Raw genomic sequence first — 25,000 nt, 5'->3', positions numbered from 1 at the left:
CAGAAACTGATTTTCATGATAATGTTGATGATGACCCATCTGATGAAAGTGATGAAAGTTGATACCACAGAATACCAATTAAAAGGAGGAATGAAGCTTGTCAAAAGAAAAAAAGCAAAGATAACAAGATCTGTAAGGTTTAACCAGGGCATAAAATTGCGCCTAATACAGGCACCAACGTGACTAAATTTTTCACTTTGGCGACCAAATCCTGAAAATTAGTCGCCAAATTGGTGGCTATAATTTCTAATCACACCTTACCTAAAGATCTAGTGATTGTTGAAGATTTGTAAAGATAAATCTGCAGCAAAGTTCCTCGTTAAGCTCGTTCCCAAAACCCAGCACATGCACGATTTTGAACATGAATCTAGGTTAGCATTAGATTCCATCCCTCAAACCCACATTTCCCGTCTCATTTAACTTACACGACGTACAATCTGCTTTAGACTTCAAATCTACTTCAAAGAAACAAACATTTCAATGTGCAGAGAACATTCAGATTAGGCGAGCCAAAGAGTTGAACCCGGAGCGATGGGTTCCCTTGCACATTCCAATATCCACTAGACTAACGAGACAAGCTCCTGGAAAATCGAATTTTTTAGAGTATTGACATAGTAGTACCCAGCAAAACAAGTAAAAGCTAACCGTCTTCAAAGTGGTTTTTAGACCTAAATACTGTAGATCAGCGCGGCTTTGCTTAGAAACGATATTTCTTGTTGAACTAAAGCTCTAATTCTGCCTGTTTTCATTCTTTTCACAGCGGTAAGCTTGTCATATTAAGACGGGATATTACGTCGTGTAATTGTAAGGAAATGTGCTAGGGTGGTTTTGGTGGATGGAATCTAATGCTAACCATGAATCTATGGTTGCTAGACGCCATCTTGGATTTAGGTAACCTTTCCCATTGTATATGACCCATTCTAGTGTCCTCTTTGTAGTTTGTGCGAATTTTCATTGCGTTTGACAACATGATATGTCTGCTGCGTGAGCTCATTTGAATTTAATATGAGCGAGGAAATTAATGGAAGCGTGGAAAGTGATCAAAGTCATCTTTTTGATCAGTTAAACTATTCTGACAGCACTTCCTCGGTGGAAAATATTTTAGCGTTTGCTCATGTGTTGGACGAAAAATATGCTGAACAAAAAGAGTCCATTAGACGACTTCAATTCAATGGCCATGTGGGTCTATGGGCAGATGAAATGGCAATGGCATTTATTCCGGAAGAGCTGCCGGATCAATTTTACTATGGGTAGTGTCGACCGACATATCGGCCGATCTGTCGACCGACATGTCGGTCGATGGTCGGTCGATATGTCGGTCGATAGTCGACCGCTAGTCGACCGCCAGTCGGTCGATAGTAGACCGATATGTCGGTCGATAGTCGGCCGACAGTCGGCCGGCAAAAAATTGCGTGGTGATCAACATGACGACCGACTCTCGACCGACAGAGGCAATGTCGTGTCTCGGTGAAATATCGGCCAAGTGTCGGTGGAATATCGGTGAAGTGTCAGTGGTCTATCGGCCGAGTGTCAGTAGTCAATCGGTATCGCTTTTTTTTTTTTTGTCCGACGTAAAGTCCTGTATGGAGTTTACTGAGAATTGTTCAGCGGCCGAGAATGAAGCGTTTTTTAACATGAGATCTGCAAAATTAGCTAATAGCTGAGAAGTACGTAAAGTTTTACTGCCAAACATTAAACTGAAAACAACATCAGCAAAGTGCCGTTTTAAGGCTTGAAATATTTGTGGAACTTTGCTCTGCAACACACGTTGGTTGATAAAGGATTAGAAATATATTGGCGGCTAATTAAAATTCAGAGTAAGAATCTAGGTTTCCATCGAGGCCTGCGAAATAGCATTTTCAACCATTGGCCGGCTATGAGTCCTCTGAAGCCATCTAGAGAGGTTAATTTTAAATTCACTTAGAAACACATGAAAACCTTCACTGAAAGATGGAATTAAACGAGCTGAGGCGAATTGTGCTTAGCTTTTATTTTCTTCTTTTTTATTTGTGATATCATTTTTATATTATTTTTCTACTCTGTCAGGTACGCCCTTGCGTATTTGCGTAGGGAGAATTTGCGGCTGCCGTGGCACTAAATTACAAGCCTTCGCGGCGATTTTTTAGAGTTTCAAAGCTACTATCTATCAAAGAAAACCTTGAAATTCAAAAAGGAATAGCGACTGCATAAGTAACACACCCGAAGTATTATCGCACCTTGGCAGCTCTATTTTAGTCTCACTTTACTTTAACACACATTATATTTTTTGTTAATAGTGTCTGTAAAAAATACATAAAAAATATATATATAAAGTGCGTAACACTACAACTAATAGTGTAGTAACTATTTCACCACGCAAACTGACGCAAAGAGCGACTCTGAGCGACGTATCATTCGTGATGGAATTTCAGGTTGCGTAAAACAAAAACATAAGCAATTAGCCAAAAATGTTTGCCGTTTCATATTTTAAACACAGTAAGTTTGAAAGAAATTTATCATTATTATCAATTATAAGTCTGATTTTGTCTGTGACTAAATTCATGGGCTGCTTTAATAAACGTTTGAGCCTTATTACTGACTAACCATAACCCTAAAGTTTTCACCTTATTTGGTCGTTTCCAATGCTGGAAGCCTATCCAAAGAGCTTCTGTGTTTTTTTATTGTTTAGTCTGAGACCAGAGATTTAGGGTTAGGAACTGGCTGAATTGTATGTCTTCAATAGCAAACATTCTGAGACCGTTTCAATTGAACCAATAAAAATTTATTCTGACAAGTAAAATAACCAACAAAAATGTTTTCAACGGGGTGGGGGTATGGAACCAAGCCTACTTTGAGGGTGTGGGATGATGGTAGCAGAAAGAGACGATCTTTGTTTGCTGTGTGTTGTACAATGGTATTGACTGATTCCCTTAAAGGGGATACTGTTCAGCAATGTCATCGAGCAGCCTTCGAAAGCATCCATTTGGGTGAGGCTCACCATACCACCTTCGCCACGTGAATTCCTGAAGGTATTCAATGAGAAAGTCAGGGTTTGTGTTTCCCTTCATTTTCTTAAATTTTTCCTTTGCCGTACACCAGTTGCTTTCAGCATTCTGTGTATGGACTCCGGTTACTGGATCGACAAAATGTAGAGAATGATTCACCGCCCCGTGTTGTAAGCCGAGTCTTCTCTGGAGTTGCCGATATGCCGCCCACTGGTCCGTGTGCACTATGGAGCCAGGCTGAACCTTCCGTTGAATAATACGCAAAAGAGTCGCCGCATTGCGTCGCCTTACGAGCTGTAGGTATGGTCGGGCTGGAGCATACTGTGTATCAAACAACCCCAGTACCCATCTTTCTCTTTGAGGCCGACGCCCCCTGTGAAACTGCAAAGGAATAACAATTACAGCTCCATGAATTAAAATATTATGAAATATTATGAAAAGAATCATTGGAAATACGGTACATTAAAGATGTGAGGTGACGGAGGTGATACGACGCGCTCAGTCCGGCTTCAGACCGAGAACAGTACTGTTCAGTAGCGTAGAAGTACTGTGAGTGAGATTTTTATTTTGTAAGCAGTAGACTAGTTGTTAGGCGGCTAAGGCTTAAGCACAGTGATTCGAACCACTGGAAGGCCATACTTCCTATTTTCTTACCTTGGACTTGTGATTAAACTTTGATTCGTCGATCTGCACAATGACACCTGGTCCGCCTAACTGTGGAATCGGGTGGCGCAGCAATGCTTCCCATGCAACTTGCCGACACTTCCGTGCGAACTTGACTAAAACTTTCTGTGAGGCCGTTCCTTCAATTTCCATCATTCGTAGCGAACACTTGTGCGCCCATTTCCAGAGAAATTGCAACTGCCTTGCGATTGAAATTTTGCTTCCATAGAAATACGAATGTACTCTCACAGACGAAGAGCGTCGACAACGGTGACATCTCCTGTTGAAAAGTAAAGTTTAAGCTATATAGGTATGTTCGGTTCCAAGGGTATAGTTTTTAACCATTTTGTTCTGAAATAGGGTGTTCGTTGTGAGTTTGAAGCCCAAATGGTCTGAAATAGTTGAAAGCTATCGAATTTTAGCTCAGGTCGGCAGGGAAAATACCGTAAACTGCCGCTTATAAGCCCATCCGGTTACCGCTAATGCTCTAATTAGAGCCCAGCTTCCAATAAGCGCCTCGATTCGAATTACTGCGGCCCTCCAAAGGCTTAAAATTTTAAATAACCGCCCCCTACAAAAAACCGCCCCCCCCCCCCCCCCCCCTCTCCGAAAAAAGAGGTTCAGTACTTGCCGGTACGATATATGAGACGTATACGTGAATGTTCTTCAAAGTCGTACGGGTTTGTTTCTAATTTCCTCGATAGCAATATTCATGAAATATCCTAGAATTACAAGGCCTTTTTCAAGTTTTCTGCTTCCAGTGACTTCAACCACACCCTGCAGAACACGAAAGCGTTTTGTGAACGTTTAAAGTTTCACAAAAAAAAAATTTTCTATCACGTTGTTTGAGTATTTATATCACAGGGAGCCCTCACATCGTTTTTGAGGAAAAAATAAAAATTATAATCTTTCCTTTTGTTTTGTATTGGCCATTTTGAATTTTAAATGCGCGACGCGCTGGTCTGGGAGCGAATTAATTATGCGCGGTCAGATGGTGCGATGTCTGGAACCGAGAAATCTTTGGAAACGCTCGGTCGGTCGTAACCTTTATATTTTTGACAAGGGGTGAAACTCTTTTTAGTCCCTTCGAATTTCTCATGAATACGAAGACAAATATCTCTACAAATTGAACAAAAATTTGAAGGCAGAAGGACCAAAGGTTGAACTAATTATCCTGTAACTTATTAGAGTTGTTCCGCACAAGATGCAAATTTCCACTTTGTGACTTTAGGCATGCAAATTAAACCGGCACCTTGTGACCGGTGTTCTCGATCACGTCTTAATTGTGTTTGAAGACAATGCAGTTCTTTGTCTTTAAACACAATAAGGCGTGATCTAGAATGCCAGTCACAAAGTGCCGGTCTAATTTGTATGCCTACAGTAACAAAGTGGAAATTTGCATCTTATGCGGAACAACTCTATTTTGTCTGAATGTTTCTAGCTGTGCAATATTGATGCGTCGTTTCAAAATCTTTGATTTGGTCGCATGCTTCGGCCAGTTGGGGTACACGGAAGTAAGAATTTCAAATGCTTGATTGACATGTGTAAAGCAGAAGTGAATAAGATTGTTTGTTCTGATTGGCTCTTTATTATTCCGGAATTAGGTCTGTTCAATTCCGGAAGTTTACTTGATTTTGTTACGGAAACAAAATAACCATGTGAATGCGGGGAAATGTACAAAAATGAAGAACGCACGTGCAACTGCATAGATGTTGCTCTGCTATAATTAGGCCTTTTGTTTCCCGATGTTTTCGTTGCTGTTGTTTAGCTCTCGCTAAACAAAGGCCTTAATGAACAGAACAATAGCTATTCAGCAGAACGATTCATGGTCATACCCAATATGCAAAACGGTGAACGTGGGGAAGACGAATTCTTCCTGTTCATTTTTAACGGAACATGAACGACGATCACAGCACTTGGAGAATTTGCTTATTTTATATTTTGAACTTGAACACTTTCTTTTATATCAAGCTAGAGTAAAGTTGTGAATCAGATATGAGAATCATCGATGAATTTTTTTTTAATGAAAGCTGTCTTCGAAGTTGCTTGAAAAGTTGTTACCAAAATAATAAAAATACGACTTTCCCTTTTTTTTTAAAAGTGCCTTTTCGGAGTTAAGTTTCTTTAGGGACTTCCTCGGTGATTTTACCTCGACTTCCGGCTCTTTCGCTTTTACTTCCGGTTATACAATGCGATTCTACTTCCGTGTACCCCAACTGGCAGAGACACACGACCATGAAAGCTTGAAGTTGCACCCCTTGTCAAAAATATAAAGGTTACGACCGACCGAGCGTTTCCGAATATTTCTCGGTTCCAGACATAGCACCATCTGACCGCGCATAATTAATTCGCTCCCAGACCAGCGCGTGGCGCATTTAAAATTCAAAATGGCCACTACAAAACAAAAGGAAAGATTATAATTTTTAGCAGTATTGAGCATTTTAAGGCTTCATTTAAAAGAAGTAGACTAAAAACATATTTCGATCAACAGCCTTATTGCTCATTTGGAAACATTTTTTTTAGTCCGCTTATACGTCCATCGGGATATAACCCATCCATTTATAAACTAGCCCATCCAAAACCCCTTGCGAACAGGTATAAGCCCTGGACTTGTAAGCGGCAGTTTACGGTATGTAAATTGGAATTGAAATTACTTACCAAATGTATCCGTCCCCATTGCGCGGGTGGCGAATGAGGCGCATTGCATTCCTACAATTCCCGCAGTTGACATTTCTTTTCAGTAGTCTGTTCCTTTGCAACCAATTTATAAGGCGGAGTTTTCCTCTACTGCTTGTTGCAAAAATAAGGGGACAAAGAACTTCCCTAAAAAAGTTGGGCATTTTAGGAAGCTTGGCTTTTGATATACAATGTAATTCGAATCACTTTGAATGAATGTGCTGAGAACAAAACTCCTAACGGCAACGGCATGACAGCCCGTCACGTGCGTGTGCAGGACTTTGGTTCTAATCAAAGTTAAAACCACAAACAGCGATCGCTGACGAGGGGAACCGTGTCGCAAAAATCCCCATTGTTAGTGTACCATGATCGAGGCCAATGACCAAAACGTATTTTGAATATTTTCATAATCAATCAGGTACAATGAAAAAAGTCCAGTATTGCAGGCCCAGAGGAAAAACTGATAACACGAAAAATTGACTACGACCTGGAAACGCAAAATGTATATAAGTTTTGCATCTGTTCTTTGTTCGCATAATCCAACACCCAAGTTTGCGGCAAAAAAGTAATTAGCGCGGGAGATAAGTCCTTTGAAGAGTGCGCAACTAATTAAACCGTGTCACTTTTACACTTTTTTATAATGAGAGAATTCATACAGAAGAATTTTTCTTGGAGACAAGCCACTTTCCCACACTCCATGATATCGACCCCAAGAGCGACACGGGATAAATATATATAACTCTCAGCGGAAAAAGATTCGATGCAGCTGCATTAGGTGTATTCGAGAACATTAACGCGTTATGGCTTCACGAACAAAAACATGTATGATATGTGGTTTATCGGATGGCCACACTCTGATGAACTGCCCTTACCGATGCGAGTTTTGCGGCGTGTCGGTGAATTATTGTGAGTGCCATGATTCTAGTATAGTGAACAGCGTTTTGGCGTTGGAGACCCCCGAAAAGGCGGACAGAAGTACCGAAACTTCAACATCGAAACCAGCACCGCCACAAGCAGCCCCTGAGAAACGTAAAGGAAGTAACGATGAATGGTAAGCAAACTATTCCTAATTGTAGATTTTGTTTGCAAATAGTATATGCAGTAAAATATATGGATGATTGGAAAAAAATATCGATGGCTATGGCCATCAATCGAAATGAAAGCTTGTTTGGTCATTTGTAGTACGACTTCAAGTAACGCGAGTTTGTATCGAGTCGACTTAACATGCGTATCGAATCGACTTTGACTTGTCAGTATCGAAACGACTTTGTATCGAAACGACCGGACTCCATCGAAATTTATCAGTGTGTGGAATTATGAACAGAGGAACTAGTCTATAATTGGAGCTAAATTATAGATCGCCACTAATAAACTCTATTATGAATAGGCCCTATTTCTTACATTCGTATTTTATTGTATTTACAGGTGTGGGACAAGCAATAAAACTGGACAGAAGAGGCCAGAAAAGACAGTGCCCGAAAAGAAATTCAAAGAAGCCAAGAATGACCTGCAGGCTGCTATGAAGCAATTGAAAAACTCGGAAGAACTCAACAGAAAGAAGGAGGAGGAATACCAGGAAACGATCGCCGCCATGCAAAGACGCATCAAAGAACTTGAAGGTATGTAGCATTTTTTGCACGGTTTATTGTCCACGCTACTGGTCCCATTTGTCCGAGAGTATCTCTGAATTATGCACTGGGATCATGTTTGTCATGATTTGGCGCGGTTTGGTGTCAGACTATCATTATATTTCGATGCTTCGACTATATTTTCGCCTGCTGACAGGCGCTAGAAAGGGAAGGGAGAACGTCAGCAGGAATCGGATGCGGGGAAAAGGTGTGAACATTGTTAAGAAATCAAAAGTTTTGAAATTCGGCGTTGTTTAACAGGAAAATATTTCTTTTCATTTTATTACATCCATCTTTCTACTTTGAAAAAGTTGCGCGCGATGTTTCTGGGGTGGACGTACCTTGCAACATCGCTCAACGGGGGAGTCATAAGGGCTGTCCAAAAAACCGCAAAACCGCATGGAAAAGTCTAAATGCAAAACCGCGCATGAATGCGTTACTGAAAACAGTTATGCACGAAAACCGAAAACCGCATAGTCTTGTTAAACTGCAAAAGCGCAAGTTAAAAGAAATTGTTTGCAAAACCGCATTAAAAATAATCCAAAAACCGGATTACTGCAAATCCTTATGCCCCTCCTCCTCAAAACTTCAAATGTTGCATTTTCTTTTCACCGCAGAATGGTTGCACGCCAAAATGGAGCGCAAAGTATCCGCACTAGAAAGACAGAGTATTCAGTAGAGATGTACACAGGCTGCAACTTCGTTGTGAACGATGCGAAGACGCGGAGTAGAACAGAGATTCTCAAGGGGCGTGTAGATACCACATACGCACGTATGCACGTGTATACAGCTGAAATTTGAAAATTTCTTTTCAATCTTACGAAAATACTCGAGTCAAATCGGATTCAGTCGGCATATTATCAATAATGACAAATTGCTCCAAATGGTAGCCCAGTGGGGATGACAAAGATAGACGAGCAGGGGGTGGGTTGGTAAATTTTCCGACTTTTTGCAACTTTGTCTTTCTGTGCAACGCGCGCGAAAGTTTGACCAAGCGCTTTCGCGTTAAAATGCTTCCGTGGTCAACTGAAAAAAAAACTGATTCTGCCCAAACGGTTTCACTATGAAATTGTTTTGTGCCTAATGGCGGCTTTATTTTGCTGATTGAATGACGCGTCACAAAAAAGTGAAATTCTGACTAAGCGCTAAGCGCTTCGCTGTGGATTATAAGGGCGGCTTCATTTTTCCTTTCGAGTGATTCGCTGTTTGTTATAATGGCGGATTTTCTTTGGACTAATTATTTGTGTACCACGCGCGCGAAAGTTCGAACACTGTTCTGACCAAGCGCTTTCGCGTTAAAATGTTTCTGTGGTCTTTGAACTGCTTCTGCCGAAGCGTATTCACTATGAAATGGTTTTGTGACTCAAATTTTGTAATAATGCCGGCTTTATTTCGCTGATTGAGTGACGCGCCCCCAAAAAAGTGAAATTCTCACTAAGCGCTTATCGCTTATATGGATCCGACCCAAAGTTCGATATACTTTTTCGAATACAAAAACATGCGTTGAAAACATGGCAACGTTAAGCGTATCAGGTATTTTTAATCGATAATTTCATAATTTCATTCGATCATAATATCGTACAGGCAACTGAAAATGCAATATTTTTTTGTAGAGTCGGTTAGCAAGGGCAAGAGTAAACAAAAATCAGCTGCAACTGAAGTGGACACTGACGATGGCCAAAAGTCTGATACTGACATGGGGGAGGTCGATCCTATGGAGGACGGTAATTGGGGAAAGGAAACAAAAGACGATGAAGACGATGAAGACGATGAAGACGATGAAGACGATGAAGACGATGAAGACGATGAAGACGATGAAGAGGGAGCTGAGCTTGCTCAGAAAAAGACTAAAGGTTAGTTCGTGTGCATGACTGAACAATAACTGGAACATAGCTGATTTATATACAAGTCGAATCCAATGACACTTTCCCTCGGGTATTTGACTTGCTATTAAGGTTACTGTCAACAAAATATGGTCATAATTTTCCCCAAAAAAATTGGGGCTCTTTAGTTAGACAAAAATTACAAAATCTTAAAAACAACGCGAGATATGCTAGAAAGAGTGTTTTATGGGAACTGGCGAAGGACAGCAAAATGGGTCATAATCCTAGTTTGGAACCGGCATCCTATTGACAATTTCGCGCGCAAAACTCCATGCGAATCTCGAATTTGCATGCCCAGGGGGAGGACTCTCTAATGCAAATGACGGGGTTGCTCGTCGTTCATTTTAAATTTACCCTTAAAGATACCAGTTTTTAGCTGTAGGTATCTTGATTTCCTTTCTTATCGCTTTAGACAACCAATACAGAATGACAGTGGTTTCTTTATTGATATTTATTCGCAAGCAACCTAAAAAGATAGCCTGAGAGCTAGAAACGTGAGATTTTTCTCCTGGAAACCGTAAGCGAGATAGCAATCCCTGATTTTACCCCTAAGACATGTTGACCAAACATGACCTTATCCCTGGGAATTGATATTTTCCTTATAAAATGTCGTAGTCAAAACCCATTGTGGGGTCAGAGAATTACCATATAACATTTCAAACATTTGCAAATTATTTCAGAAACAAAAAAGGTTACATTCACCGATGACTGAACTTAAACTACTCCATTTTCTTTCAGAATTACCGATATCAGGATCTAATCTGGAAGGTTTTCATAAAAGATATAAAGGCGTCCTCCGAATTTTACAGAAACATCGCTGTTCCTTGACAGAAGCTATGCGACGCTTTGGCATCGCACGGAACACGTTAAGAGATTACATTGGCCTGTGTGAGCTCAAGATCGTGGACCCCAGGAGATATGAAAGAATTGTGGGGACTGAGCGCGAGAAGACAGGGAAAGTATCCGCCAAGATTATTGAATGTCGTTGCAGGGCTGCTTTGAAAGAATTCAAAACTCGCTTGAATGAATTGAAGGAGGAAAAGCAGCTCCTTCCTTTCTATCCAAAAGACGAATTTTACTCCTAATCATTTTTCGCGAGGCTCTGGCGAAAAGTTTGTTAACTAGGATTATTTTCTTTGACGTTCTGTTGAAAGCAATAGGTTATTTCAAAATGTAGGGGGTTATTATAACAAACAGTAGATCATAAATATGTAACTGTAGGATTTCGACAGAGCCTCAGCTTCTTGACTTCATTTTTGTTGTTTTTATATGTTTCAGTTGCCTTACCCGGCTGGGGGAGTAAAAATTATATTAGCTTTGTGATAATAAGGGTTAATGATTTTTAATGAATTTTTTTAAGGCTGGAGGAGTAAAAATTATTTTAGCTTTGTGATAATAAGGGTTAATGACTTGTAATGAATTTTTTAAAGGCTGGGGGAGTAAAGATTATATTAGATTTGTGAGAAACGATTTTTTTTGTGAGAAACGATTTTTGATTTTTAATGAATTTTTTTAAAGGCTGGGGGAGTAAAGATTGTCTTAGCTTTGTGATAATAAGTCCAAGGACCAGAAGTACACTCCAGTTTAGGCCGCACAAGGTGTGGGTCTAGCTATAGTAATTAAATTAATTAAAATGCGTACCACCAAACACCACTATCTGCACCAACTGACAACAGCGACAACAAGTACAAACATGTATTCGACTGATTGTATTCGACTGATTGCACCATCACTTGCAATCGTGACAGCTGATGACGTAATATCTGATGACGTAATGGTCTAAATCTGAAACCTCCGGCCTTGCACATGTAACTTCATGAAAGAACGCAAATACTAAAAATAAATCAAACTAAATAAATCAAACTAAAAATAAAATTTCCAAGAAAATGAAAAATGGAATTATAACCCTTGAAGTAACGTTACTTTCCACCACTAGCGAAGGAATTAATAAATCTGTTTTTGCTTTTGCCACGCAATCTGTAGTTTATCCCGCTTCAGTATGATGGGAATTTCCTGATCAGTGAAGTAATGTAAACATGTCAAGGCACGTTTCATGTACTTGCGTTTCTGAACTCCTTTCGATTGCAAGACAAGGGAAAATCCTTTCACCAAAAATACAAGAATACACGGGGAATCAGAGTTTAATAGACTATTCCTACTCTCAAGCGAAACGGTTAAAAGTAGCGTGATTATATGTATCAATTTCGCTGACGTCAAGACATTCCACATGTGTAACGCAACCAGTGACCTGCCTTACCGTACTCGGTTTAAATAACCGGATATATTTTTATATTAAATAAATACTAGAAGAGTCGCAGAATATTCAGTAGGTCAACAATTAAATAAACCCTAAACGCTACTTGATCCACATACCGCGTGATCCGCGTGATCTGCCTCGTACTGGATAGGTAAGTTGAAGCATTTTTGAAGGCGCTTATCATAATATTTTTTAACAGTTGTAGTTTTGGTAACTTGAGGCACTACTTCTCTTTAAGTATTCTTTATGGTAAAATAATTATTTTAAAAAAAATTCTTAAAGTCCAGCGTCCAGAGTCCATTGTCCAATCCAGATTTTAAGTTTTGGCTGCGTGGGGTATGAATCTAGTCACCGACACACGACATAAAGGGTCGAACATGACCCGCGCTCGCTTCGCGCGGTTAAAAATCACGGGTAAAACATGAAATGCTGCGTGACCATCAACCTCGTATCCAGGCTCTCTCTTCTTTTCCTCCCTTGTCGTCGATACTCGAAAGATTATAGAGAGTTAGCCTAAAGAAACCCGACTCACCAAAGCTAAGGTAGCCATCCACGTGATTATCATACCATTCCTCTATTACAATGGCCACACTCTAAAGGATCGGCAAGTAAATGCCGTGCTTGAACGGTTGAACACTTGAACAGTTCTAAACGCAAACCCCTTTCCAGGTTCAAATCTATAGCCAAAGCTGTTCACCGCCGTCTAAACTCCCACGGGATTCAAAAGTGATGAACAAACAACTAAAAATAAAGAGTCGGACTTATAGCCCTTGCCTAACGGGAAATTTTTGACGACCAAACATAAACATTGTTTGGTGATCAAACATTTTGATGTTGAACTAGGGAATGAAATGACAGTGAAGTATCGGTGAAACATCGGCCAAATGTCGACCGAGTGTCGGCAAAGTATCAGTGAATTGTCGGTCAAATATCGACCGACTGTGTACCGATATATCGACCGACTATCGGTCGACATATATCGGTCGACAGTCGGCCGACTATCGGCCGGCTATCGACCGCCATATCGGTCTACTATCGACCGACTGGCGGTCGACTAGCGGTCGACTATCGACCGACATATCGACCGACCAGCGACCGACATGTCGGTCGACATATCGGCCGATATGTCGGTCGACACTACCCATAGTAAAATTGATCCGAGCTGCCTCTGCAGCCAGAAGAACATCTTGTGGCTGTGAAAACTACGGGCAATGGTGACTGTCTGTATAACGCTGTGTCATTGGTTATGGATGGTACGGAATCGAATCTTCATTTACTCATGGCCCTGGAACTCCTCTTGAACATGGACTTCTACATTCAACATCCAAGGCTTATCTCGTTTTCCAACACTGATTCTCACCATCACGACACACTATTTTCTCTCTGCTTGACAACCAACAGCGATCAGGTCTTTCATGACAAAAGCCACAGTAGAGAAGAGGCGATCTTGTAATAATCACATTTAATAATAATTACATTTATATAGCACAGACCTCTATATGAATATATTCAGTTGTGCTTCACAATATTTTAAAATAAAATTATGTCAAACCATCACGTGAACTAAAAACATAAGAAACTATTAAAAACTACAACCATATACCTATTTAAAAGCTAAATTAAAAATGAGACATGAATAGAAAAACCTATTTAAAAGCTAAATTAAAAAAATGAGTTTTAACAACAGTCTTAAAAGTGTCCAATGTCTTTATGTTGCGAATTGTTGAAGGTAATGCATTCCAAAGATAAGGTGCAGCTGACTGGAATGCACGATCGCCAAGGGTTGGACGGGTCTTAATGCTAGGTAACTCAAGTAATAAAGAGTCGTTTGACCTTAGGGAGTATCTGGATTGCTTTTTGATGCAAATTAAATCAATCAAGTAATTAGGAGCTAGACGGTATAAACACTTAAATGTCAAAAGCAATATCTTAAACTTTATGCAGTAACTAATCGGGAGCCAATGAAGGTTAAAAAGCAATGGTGTAACATGACAGAATCTTGATGCTCGTATGACCAGCCAAGCTGCGGCATTCTGTATACGTTGGAGTTTCATGATATGTGAATTCGGGAGGCCATATAATAGGCTATTACAATAATCTACTCTTCTGGCTATAAAAGCATGAACTAATGATTCGGTAGTTGGACGACTTAAGTATTTCCTAATTCTACGTATGTTATAAAGATAATAAAAAGCAGATGAGCAAGTTCTGTTAATATGACTTAGCATACTCATTTTCGAGTCAAAACCAGGTTCCTAAGTTTCGAACTTCACATGATGGAGCAATTTGGGAGTCGCCAACCAATAACATACTGATGTTGTTGTCGCATTCCAATTAGAAGACATTCTGTCTTATCTGAATTCAGTTTTAACTTATCCGTGTGCATCCACTGACTGATATCAGCAATACATGATTCCATGGCAGTTAAGGCAGCAGTTTCCTCCAAATCATTTCCTGGTCTAAACGCGATATACAGTCTTGTCTGAAGCATGTGTTGCAAGTAAGTCATACAAGTGGAGTTCATGTTGCGGCATTATCAAGTGTTGCAACAACTGGATTCGCGATTTTCTACACTGTTAAATAGGTCCAAGAAATCCTATCGCCTTGCTGTCTTCTGAGCCGCTGTTTATTTGTGGTCAAGAGAAGGAAACCTTGATAACAGAGCTGGTGCATGGTTTTCTCTAAACCATTTTTTGCCCTTGTACAAAACAGGAGAAAACAAGCAAAAATGTCAGCCAGAGCCTGATCAGGAAGACAGTATTCAGGGAAACACTGGAAATCTGAAAAGTGGAAAGACGCCTTGCAAAGAAGACACAACAAAGGAGAGTTCTAAACCAAGTGAACGATCCGGCACCAGCATTGCTATGTCAAAGAAAAGAGGACGTCTAGAAGACTTCGGTTTTAAACGAGAATTAAGTGAACGAAAGAGAACCAAAGAGACCCAAAGTTGAAGAGCCGAAACTGTTTTCCAGATGCACAAATGAAACACCAACAGGATTATCATTAAATTCGCCTAATTTACAGAAACAACCAAGCAAAGAAAAACCAAGCATAATGCGAAAATTTATCCCCAAATGGAAAGAGCAATTTCCCTGGCTCTCGTATAATGATGAAGAAAATGTGATGATTTGCGACTTGTGCTGTGCGCATCCAAGTGCAGCTGGTAACACAGACTCAAGATGCAAAGCGATGACCTGATTCTTCCCGTAGCCGTTTCTCAACTTAAAGAAACAGTTGCATCCATTGCTTGCCTGAAAAGTAGCCATGTGCCAAATGGTTACTTGGAGAAATTTGTAAAGGTCTCAAACAAGTCAAGTAACAAAGACATTAAGGTCTTTCAAGGTATAGAACTCGAAGGAAGTCTCGAGGGGAAAGTTACACACATTGGATCAGGCCCAAGTTTCAACTCCCAGGTTAACAAGGCCATCAACCTCTGCCTGGATGGCCTCAAAGAACGTTTTCGCCAGTTGATATATTCGCCGACAGCCATTCTTCATATGGTCCTAATAACGTGGTCCAGGACTTTTTGGTCTTTAATGTTGATTCTTGGTGGCATAAAGATGCAGAGTTGATTGACTTCAGAAATGGCAACACTGAAAGGCTGATCAACTGGTTTCAACCAGCTCTGCGAACGGCTGGATGTCAAGTAGATGATATCCTACCACAGTGGCAGTCTATGAAGATTACATTCAACGCTCAGTTTTGTGGCAAGGATTACAGCAGTTTGTGGAAGATGTTCCTGTCCAAAGATCCATACAAGTCAGATTTTAAAGACATCCTTCACCTGGTGGAAATCTTACTTGTACTTCCAATATCGGCTACTGGCAGTAAATGTATGGTCTCCTCTCAAAACAGGATCAAGAGCAGCCTAAGAGCCTCCTTGAAAACCACATCACTTGAAGGCCTAATCAGGATCTCTGCTCAGAGTCCGCATCTAGAGGAATTTGATCCTGTTCCTTCTGTCAACTGCTGGTTTGCGAGAGACCAGAGCAAAGGCGAAAGGCAGCGAAGGCCAAATTTTTCACGATAGAGAACTATAGATCCACGTTTACACGAACGGCAAACGGTAAGAATCCAACATTTGCCCTCTGCCTTACAGCCCTTTGCACAACAATGCGAAATTGTCTGTATTTGTTGTGAATGGGAAATATTTAGATGTTTTTAAGGATTAGAAGGAAAAGGAGGGAGATCAAAATTGACTTTTGCCTCATACGAACTTCACTAACTCTTTTGTAAAACGATGTTTTTCCTCGCCTATAAAATTAGGATAGTTAGATATACTTCTTTGATGTTAATTTTACAACTTACACTGTGATGGTTGCACGAACTTGTAATAATTTTTGTCAGTAGACCATGCAGGCCAACACGTTCATGCTGTAGACCTTCATTTGTTGCGTTTATGACATTAGAGGCTTCCTTCATACGGCATGAAAAAGAACAATCATTTATTAGTAGCAAATGAAGCAGAAAAGAGCAACTCTTTATTTTTAGGAAAACTTTCCCTCCATTTGTTGGAGAAATGATTGTTGACTTAGTTGTTACTTAATATCTATTTTCAACATTGTAATGGCAAGGTATTGAATGTGGATAAATATGTTTAAGTTAGTGAGTTTGTTCCATGAGCTGAAGTCCGGGTAATTTTTGATGTTTTTATGACTGTATCACTATGATTCATGAGCAATTTAATCTATTCAGTACAGTGCCAGGGTAAAAGTTGTTTTTTTGCGTGTGTGTGTGTTGTGTTCCAATTTTTTGGAATTGGCTACCACTTTAAAATATTTAGGAGCCAAGTGGCTTTTGGAGAAAAAAGTTAATTTTACGCCCTGTTAACATGGAAAATGATCCTGAGAATTACTGTAGAGAGCAACTTATGCTTTATACCCCATGGAGAAATGAGAAAAATGATCTTATAAAAGACTGCAAGACATATCAAGAAAGATACAAACAAGTAGAAGAAATCGTGAAAAGCAACAAAGAACAGTATGAATACCACTCTGACATACTTGACAAAGCTATCAAAGACCTACATGTAAATGACGATAACTATTCTGCACCAGTAGCTCCTAATACACAACATAGGAATGAACAAGATATTGCAGCTAAAACAAAACCTACTGAGTTATTTGAATGTTTTGATCCAGGTGCCAACAAACAACACAGTCAGTATGATCTATTTCAAGATATGAATATTTTACCAAGGAATAATGATGATGAAGAACTTATACAAAATCGCCTACATGATAGTGATTACCGACAGCTTGTTAGCTCACTAAACAAAAAACAGAAATAATTCTTTTACCATGTTTTCCACTCTATCAAAACTAATGATGACCCACTCAGATTATTCTTAAGTGAAGGTGCTGGATTTGGTAAAAGTACTGTGACTAGCGCCCTCTATGAAGCACCCACAAGGTACTTAAATAGAATGCCAGGTGAAAATCCAGATGAAGCAAAACTACTGAAAGTTGCTCCCACAGGCAAAGCAGCATTTAACATCATGGGAAACACACTTCACTCAGCTTTTAAAATACCTGCCAACAGGGGATTTCAATACTGCACACTTGATACAGATAGACTTAATACAATATGGCACACTTAAGAAAACTGAAAGTTATCTTTGTTGATGAGATTTCAATGGTGGGAATGGAATGTTCAACTTCCTTAACTTCCGACTACGGCAAATAATTGGAAACAAATCACCATTTGGAAATCTGAGCTTGATAACAGTTGGAGACTTATTCCAATTAAAGCCAGTATTTGATAAATGGATCTTTGAAATTACCAATGGTTTTTATGGTGCTTTAGCAACCCATATTTGGAAAGAGTATTTTACCTTGTTTGAACTCACTGAAATTATGAGGCAAAAGATGACAAGAACTTTGCAGAGCTACTGAACAGACTTAGAGAAGGAAAACATAGCCAAAACGATATTAAGGTGCTTAAAGAACGAATTCTAAAAATTAAACCTGGCGAGAAAAACTATCCCATCAATAAAATACATCTATACTCAACACGTGCACAAGTAAATGACCACAACAATACAATATATCAAGCTGCACAAACTCAGAAAGCTCAAATTAAATGTATTGACATTGTAGTTGGAGATATGTCTGATGACCTAAAAATCAAAGTCAAAGAAAAAATTCCAGATGATCCCACTAAAACTATGGGCTTATACAGTGTTGTTTCAGTTGCTGTGGAAGCAAAATATGACTTAACAACAAATGTCAATGTAACTGATGGAATGACAAATGGTGCTGTTATAGAGAAAATAGTCTACAGAGTTAAAGACTGCACTAGGCCAAGTATCACTTGGGTATCTTTCCCAGAAGCTACCATAGGTCATAACAATCGCAACGAATTTGCACATTTATTTACCAAAAATGTGGATAGAACCTAGACACCAATTTTAGAGATAGCTAGACAATTCAAGATTTCAAAGCGACATCAATGCCAGATACTTCGTCGACCACATCCTTTACGGCCAGCTGCAGCTAAGACTATCCATCGTTGCCAAGGTGATACACTTAATGAAGCAGTACTTGATTTATCATCATCAACCAGAGAACACATGCATTATGTTGCTTTAAGTAGAGTAAAGAATAGTTCACTACATATAATCAATCTAAATGAAAACAAAATCTGTGTGAGTCAAAAAGTTCAAGAAGAAATGGCCAGGCTTAGAGAGAAGTGTTTGCTCCCTTCTATACCATTTTTACACAATGCCGACCAGTCTTCTAGAATGAAAATACTGTTTCATAATGTTCGATCTCTTCATCTTCGTTTTGATGATGTCACATGTGACTACAATGTTCAAGCAGCTGAGGTTAATATCTTTGACGAAACGCGTTTATGCCCTTCTGATTCCAATACAACCTATGAAATGGCTAATTTCAATCTTTTCAGAAATGACTTTAACCCAAATAGCAATGTCAGAAGTAGTTATGGGATGGCTATGTATATTAAATCTAATATAGATTGTGCAAATACAGCATTCAGATCTAACTTCAACAATATAGAACTAACTGTACTTAATGCTGTAGTTCCAAACTCACATTTAGTAGGCATCTATAGGTCAAAAAGCAAAGCTAATCAACAAAAATTAATTGAAACTATAAATCATATCCTTGATACAATCATTCGTGATGCAGATACACCTACTGTGATACTAGGTGACTTCAATGTTAATTTGATGGAAGTTTCATCCGAACAAAAGGCATTAAGCCAGTTTACTACAGATTATCATACACAAAATGGACCATATCTATACCAATATACCAAATAATGTACTAACTGCTGGTGTTCTAGAGTCCTATTACAGTGATCACAAGCCAATATATGTTTGCTTAGTATAAAGTCAATACAATTGAACTTCGATTATCCGGACTCGTTGGGACTACACGAAATAGTCCGGATAATCGAGGGTCCGGATAATCGAGAATATGAATATTAATGAGAAACAAAAACTGATTACATTAAATCGTTTCGAAAACAATATGGTCTACATCTTCACTGTCCGTTGTGAATACCTGTACACGTGTCAGCAAACGCCATGATCTTTTCCTTGCTCTTTCGGATATCAGATATCTGCCGTTTACTAACGCCATATTCAGCTGACAAATTGGTTCCTTTTCTTCTTTCTCTAATCACAAAATTATAGCCTGTTTTTCTTTTATCGAAAGAACGGATCACTTACGCTTCAAGGACATGATGATCGTGAATAAACATTCGTGACATAGTGTAGCTTGTTTGCCGAATGAGCCAATAGAGCGTGAAATTTCACTTAGCAACAAAGCAACTCTAAGCCAATCAGAACTCATTCGAAAGTTCTGCATTAGTTACGACGTGTGCAAAGAAAGAGAAACAAACTCGCGTTTACTTTACTTTTCAACGCTGTAGTTTTAAAAAGAATATGGCTAGGGATCTTGATGATGACTAATAAATATTCGCGACAAAATTGGGACCAGAGAAAAAGTCTGGATAATCGAGGACTGGATAATCGAGGTTCGACTGTATGTCATACTTGTCTATGAAGATGAAAGTTACCCGTATTTAGACTATGTACAACCAACATCACATATAATTTTATTATTATTATTATTATTATTATTTGCATGTCATTTACCATCATTGCATTCTTTACTCAGTCAGTGGTCAACTAGTTTACAACTGCTAATTTTCCTTCTGGACTACTGGTACCAGTACCTTACAGGTACAGTGTCTCATCAGCTGACCGCAGCCATCACCCGTGTTCAGCTAAGACTGGCAAAGGACAAACATTTTAACTGTTATAATTCATTCCATATTTCATTTCTTCATTCATATCAATAAATCAACACACCCTATCTTTACAGGTGCACCAGTGTACACCATTTGAAGTCAACACTGACCCAACCGTAACCATCACATTGTAGCAAAGAATAACAATAAAATCAATGAGGAAGAAACAAAAAGACTCACCAAACAAAGATATCGTATCCCATCGATGCAATCAACAATGGACTCATCTGATGTCAGTTTTAATGCACCAACAATGAAACGATGGCATTGCAAAAACTACCTGCTTGATGCTGCCAACAACACATCTATTGCATTTGGCAAATGAACATTTCGACTCAAGAAATTCTTTAGTTCTGGAAGACATCACCACAAATGGTGCTACTGATATATTCACCAGAGGACAAAGTCAAAAAGTCTGCAGTGCAAGAACAATTCTCAACAACAAATTCTACAGTCCTAGAAGACATCAACCCAAATGGTGCTACTAATATCTTCAACAGAGACTAACTCGAAAAGTCTGCATTAGACCGATTAATTTAAAAGAAACAATCATACCCCTAAAATTAAACAAAATAGTGCTGAGTATTGACATTATTTATAATAAGTGGACTTGTGTGCTTAAGACAACTGGTCAAAATTAATGAAATAAGTCAATTTGTTTGGAGGAATTTACCATTAAATCTAACAGTACAAATATAGTGACAATGCAAGATCAAATATAATTTTTATTTCAAAATATAACAAATCCAACTTAACATGAACATTATCAATATACTGTAGTTCATTGAAACCAAGAGAAAATACATGTAATATGTCGAACAACACAAGGCTTATCATAAATATAACCAAACGTATTAAGTACATTTGTAGGTAACTCAATTCAAAATGTGACAAAACAACTTATTACCTCAAACCTAACAAGTACACCAAGTACATCAATGGTTGAGAGAAAATAAAACACATGTAGTTCCACTTCCTATTCATTGACTGTAAGTTCAGACACAGTTCCGCTTGAAGAACTGACTTAACATGAACATTGTCAAACAGAAGTAGTTTCGTTGCCACTTCACTCTCATTTAATTGAAAAAGATCATCTCCATTGACCTTCTGCAACACATCTTTAAACAATTTCAACGTTACACGACTTCCCTCATCAGTATCGACCAGGACTCTTGCACAAAACCCGATTGAACACCGCATTGATTTCATTGTATGCCCCCATCTATCACAATGTAATACTGAGCTGGAACTAACTTGAATAATTTTCTTCTTACAATTTAAGCACTTTAGAAATCTCTCGACTTTCTTGATAGAAAAATTTCCACATTGCCAGAAACTGACTCAACCAAAATACTTTGCTGGTCACCTCCGGCTAAATCAGGACTGATGTTGACAGTCGCCGCTTCATCTGTGATCAAAGAAACAGTGGTGCAAAATGAAGTAGATAATTTCTTTTTCCCTGACCAAAAACGTACTTGCACATTGCTTAGGCAATAACAGTTTCCCTCTTTTATTGTGTCTATCATCGCTTCCCAAATATCCAATGCAATACTCCTGGGGGGGGGGGGGGACTCCCATATGAAACAGATGGGGATGCTCGTTGTCTCGCTTAGGGGTGCAAATTTTGGATTTTGGTCTCGCTTAGGGTGTTCCTGGCAAAGCGCCAACATTTTAAGCCGCCAAAGTCTCGTTTAGGGTTCCGCGAAGAAACACAGAATTACGCGAAGAGAAACAGAAGTCAAATTTTCTTTTTAACTTGTTTTTAGGGGTCAAAATTCGCTTGAGCCACGCCCAGATTGGTCTCCTTTAGGGGTCACAAAAAGCTTGTATTCTTACGATTACGCTTCAATGGGGAAAGATTTTGAACATAGCCAATTACACTTTCCTGCTCAGTAGAGGGACACTCCATCTTCGACTTGGGAGGTTCAGCACACGCGGGAATACACTGTTCAACATCGCTCATGGAAGGCACAGTGCTAGGAATACACTGTCGAACATCTACATTTGTAACTTCTGCATTCTTTTTACCATACTCAGTGTCCTTGTTTGAGGACTCAGTATTCCTGTCATCCCTATGCTTCCTTCTCGTCGAAGAAGTTCTCGAAGTACTTCTTGAAGCCATTCCGAAATATATTGCAAACGACGATACACTTCGTTGCGGACCCACTTTTAAATTGTCCTGATTGATTAATACAAATAATACAAAAACCCTCCCACAAACACTCCCTTACTCCTCTCCATTCCCCTCCCCAAGATCTCCTACAGTATGGACAACAGCGCAAAAAACTGAAGAGCTATAGCGTAGCCTGCGTACCTTGGTAATTCTTAAGCAATTTGAACGCTCTAAGAGTAGCAAGACCGCAATAATGAGTGCCAAGCCAGGTAATTGCAGGCTATTGCTCATGGAGGGAACCTGATCTGATCTAATTCATAATCAATAACAGGACAGACGCATGGAAAACTGAAGTACATTTGTTAAGTTACTCATTGCCTGCCTATGGATCAACCTCTTTCCCAGGGTCTCTCTGGAGCGGGGGAGAAGGAGACCCTGGTTGAATCTGGTCACGTGTCTCCCAGAATCTGGGAGATTTCAAATTAATGACTGATGGAAGGGGTGGTTCAGTATCAATTTGCCCATACTCTGAGTGCTGGGGAAGGGAAAGATATGTCAATCAAAACAAACTCGCACTTACTGCGTGTATTGAGGATCATGTCATCCCATCCAGAAACTCCCAAAAAAATATACACAGGCAGCAAATCTGTAAGTTTACGCTGCTGCTGACTTTGTAAATCGGTTGGTGATATTTCTCATTGGCGAAATCTTTACAGTAAAGGTAATTCGCAACCTCTGGCTACTGCTGAAGATCTGTACAAAAAAGCGCTTCCACGAAGTGATGTGAACGAAGACTGACAAATTTTAGAAAATTCAAGACAACGGTCTCGGAAAGTCAGGCATCATTTGAGGTGAAAGTGAAGCGGTGCTTCGAGGAGTTGCCCTCTGCGCCACACACAATCAAAAGTTTGAAGTCCAGGAAGGATGCAAACATGGTCGAAATGTGCCAGTTAGCCACAGGCGCCGTGGACTATGTTTCGCTTCAACGCAATCACCGCAGGTTAGTCCTAGACTTTTTAGATGTCTGTTTTCTTTCCCCTTATTGTATGTCGTTCATTACTTGCAATGTCAATTGAGCAATAATCATATATAGGTGTGTTCTATATTTATATTAGAAGAACGTTTCAGTCCTTCCGCTAAGCCTAGTGTTGATGTGTCTCTGTTGCAGAGTCATATTGCAGAGCAACTGGAAATCGTTGCGATTCCCCCCAAGTGATGTCGCTGAAACACAGGTAATCGTTTTTTTAAAGCCTTATTGGATATAAGAACTCAGAAAATTTGATGAAATCAACAACCCTTTGATCGTAATTGAATTATTCTTACAAGCATACGGAAAGCTGAAAAACATATTTTTATTTAATACAGGATGATTATCCAGAAAATCAACACAAACGAGTTGAATGGGGTGGCCCGGAGAAGCACAAAATCGGTTCTTAGACAGAGAGACTAAGATTACAGAAGAAATGAAATTGCTGTGTCCAACTGCATTTAACATCTTGTCTGCAATGATCCAGTTTGTCAACAACGAAGACAAGAGGACAGCACCTATGGCACTAATTTACAGTATCATGATGTTTAAAAGATGCCACGAGATGAGCCGGGTTCAACGCGTAAACACCGTATTGCTAGCCGAGGGAAATGCTAGTCAAGAGGTGAGTAACAATTATGAGCCTCTAGATTTAACTGCTGTGTTCAAAACAAGGAGAATCTTTTACCGGTACTTACCATTGTTTCCATTTATTAATCACAGTCCAAATGCAAAATCATCACATTGTGATAATATTATGATGATTCTGATGATTCTTATTACACTCTTATTCTTATTATTATCAGCAGCATACATATGTTTCTGTTACTATTTGGAAGTCTTTGAATATAATTCTATTGTTGTTTATATGTTATCGTCTGACAGAAACCATCATGCACAGCTTTTATTTTACAAAGGTGTTTGACTCTGTGAAAGAAAAGGTTCATGCCATTTGAAAGAAATATCTTTTGAGAGAGTGAATGTCCAAGTCTTTCCTCACCTTCTCACATGAGCAACAACGAAAAGTTTCTTTTTTACATGCCATTGCATAGCCTTTGAAAAATATTTTCTGTGTGAATTGACATCATGGTCATTTTGTGTCAATATTATTTTTAGCTCATAGACAGGCTGAACAAGTATAGCTTCTGCTTGGAAAAAAGCATGAAGTACACCATACAAGAGGAAATAGGTTCACATTTCTTGGACCATGCAGTGGAGCAAGTCAAACAAGGAAAGCAATTTGTCTTTGTTTTGGACAACATCGACTGGGATGTAAAAGCACATGATGTTCGTTCCAACAAACAGAACCAAAGTGTACATGCTGTGGCTACCAGCATTGTTTTTGACCGTGTAAGTTCGGGACACCTTCCAGATGAAGGGCAGCAGAAAAATCTTGCCACTTGCAATTTAAGTGAGTTGATTAATGTAAAACTTGAGGAGACAAGAATGACAAGGCAGCGCTAGCAAAAATTTTGTGTCAACTATTTCC

At 39.3% G+C, this 25,000-nt stretch overlaps 2 protein-coding genes and 1 pseudogene across 3 annotated transcripts; 2 read left to right on the top strand and 1 right to left on the bottom strand.

Moving 5' to 3' along the window:
- Positions 1-17,985, top strand: part of LOC138053772 (uncharacterized) — an 18,443-nt pseudogene extending 458 nt beyond the window's left edge.
- Positions 1,241-7,285, bottom strand: LOC138050452 (uncharacterized). Its single transcript, XM_068896789.1, has 3 exons — positions 6,306-7,285; positions 3,639-3,927; positions 1,241-3,365 (listed from the first exon to the last, which is right to left on the bottom strand). Exons 1-3 carry the CDS (start codon positions 6,485-6,487, stop codon positions 2,910-2,912), a joined length of 927 nt encoding a protein of 308 aa, XP_068752890.1. The 5' UTR covers positions 6,488-7,285; the 3' UTR covers positions 1,241-2,909.
- LOC138050451 (histone H3.v1-like) lies at positions 7,837-11,728 on the top strand. 2 transcript variants are annotated; one of them, XM_068896786.1, is made up of 3 exons: positions 7,837-7,942; positions 9,565-9,804; positions 10,573-11,728. In XM_068896786.1, the coding sequence occupies exons 1-3, from the start codon at positions 7,843-7,845 to the stop codon at positions 10,917-10,919; spliced, it is 687 nt and encodes a 228-aa protein (XP_068752887.1). In that variant the 5' UTR covers positions 7,837-7,842; the 3' UTR covers positions 10,920-11,728. The 2 variants fall into 2 exon arrangements, with proteins under 2 accessions (XP_068752887.1, XP_068752889.1); XM_068896788.1 differs by lacking the exon at positions 7,837-7,942 and adding an exon at positions 9,423-9,484.
- Positions 17,986-25,000: the final 7,015 nt, after the last annotated feature.

This window comes from Montipora capricornis, chromosome 6, assembly GCF_036669925.1.
Source record: "Montipora capricornis isolate CH-2021 chromosome 6, ASM3666992v2, whole genome shotgun sequence".
NCBI classification, from domain to species: domain Eukaryota; kingdom Metazoa; phylum Cnidaria; class Anthozoa; order Scleractinia; family Acroporidae; genus Montipora; species Montipora capricornis.
This window is presented reverse-complemented; position numbering and strand designations above follow the sequence as displayed.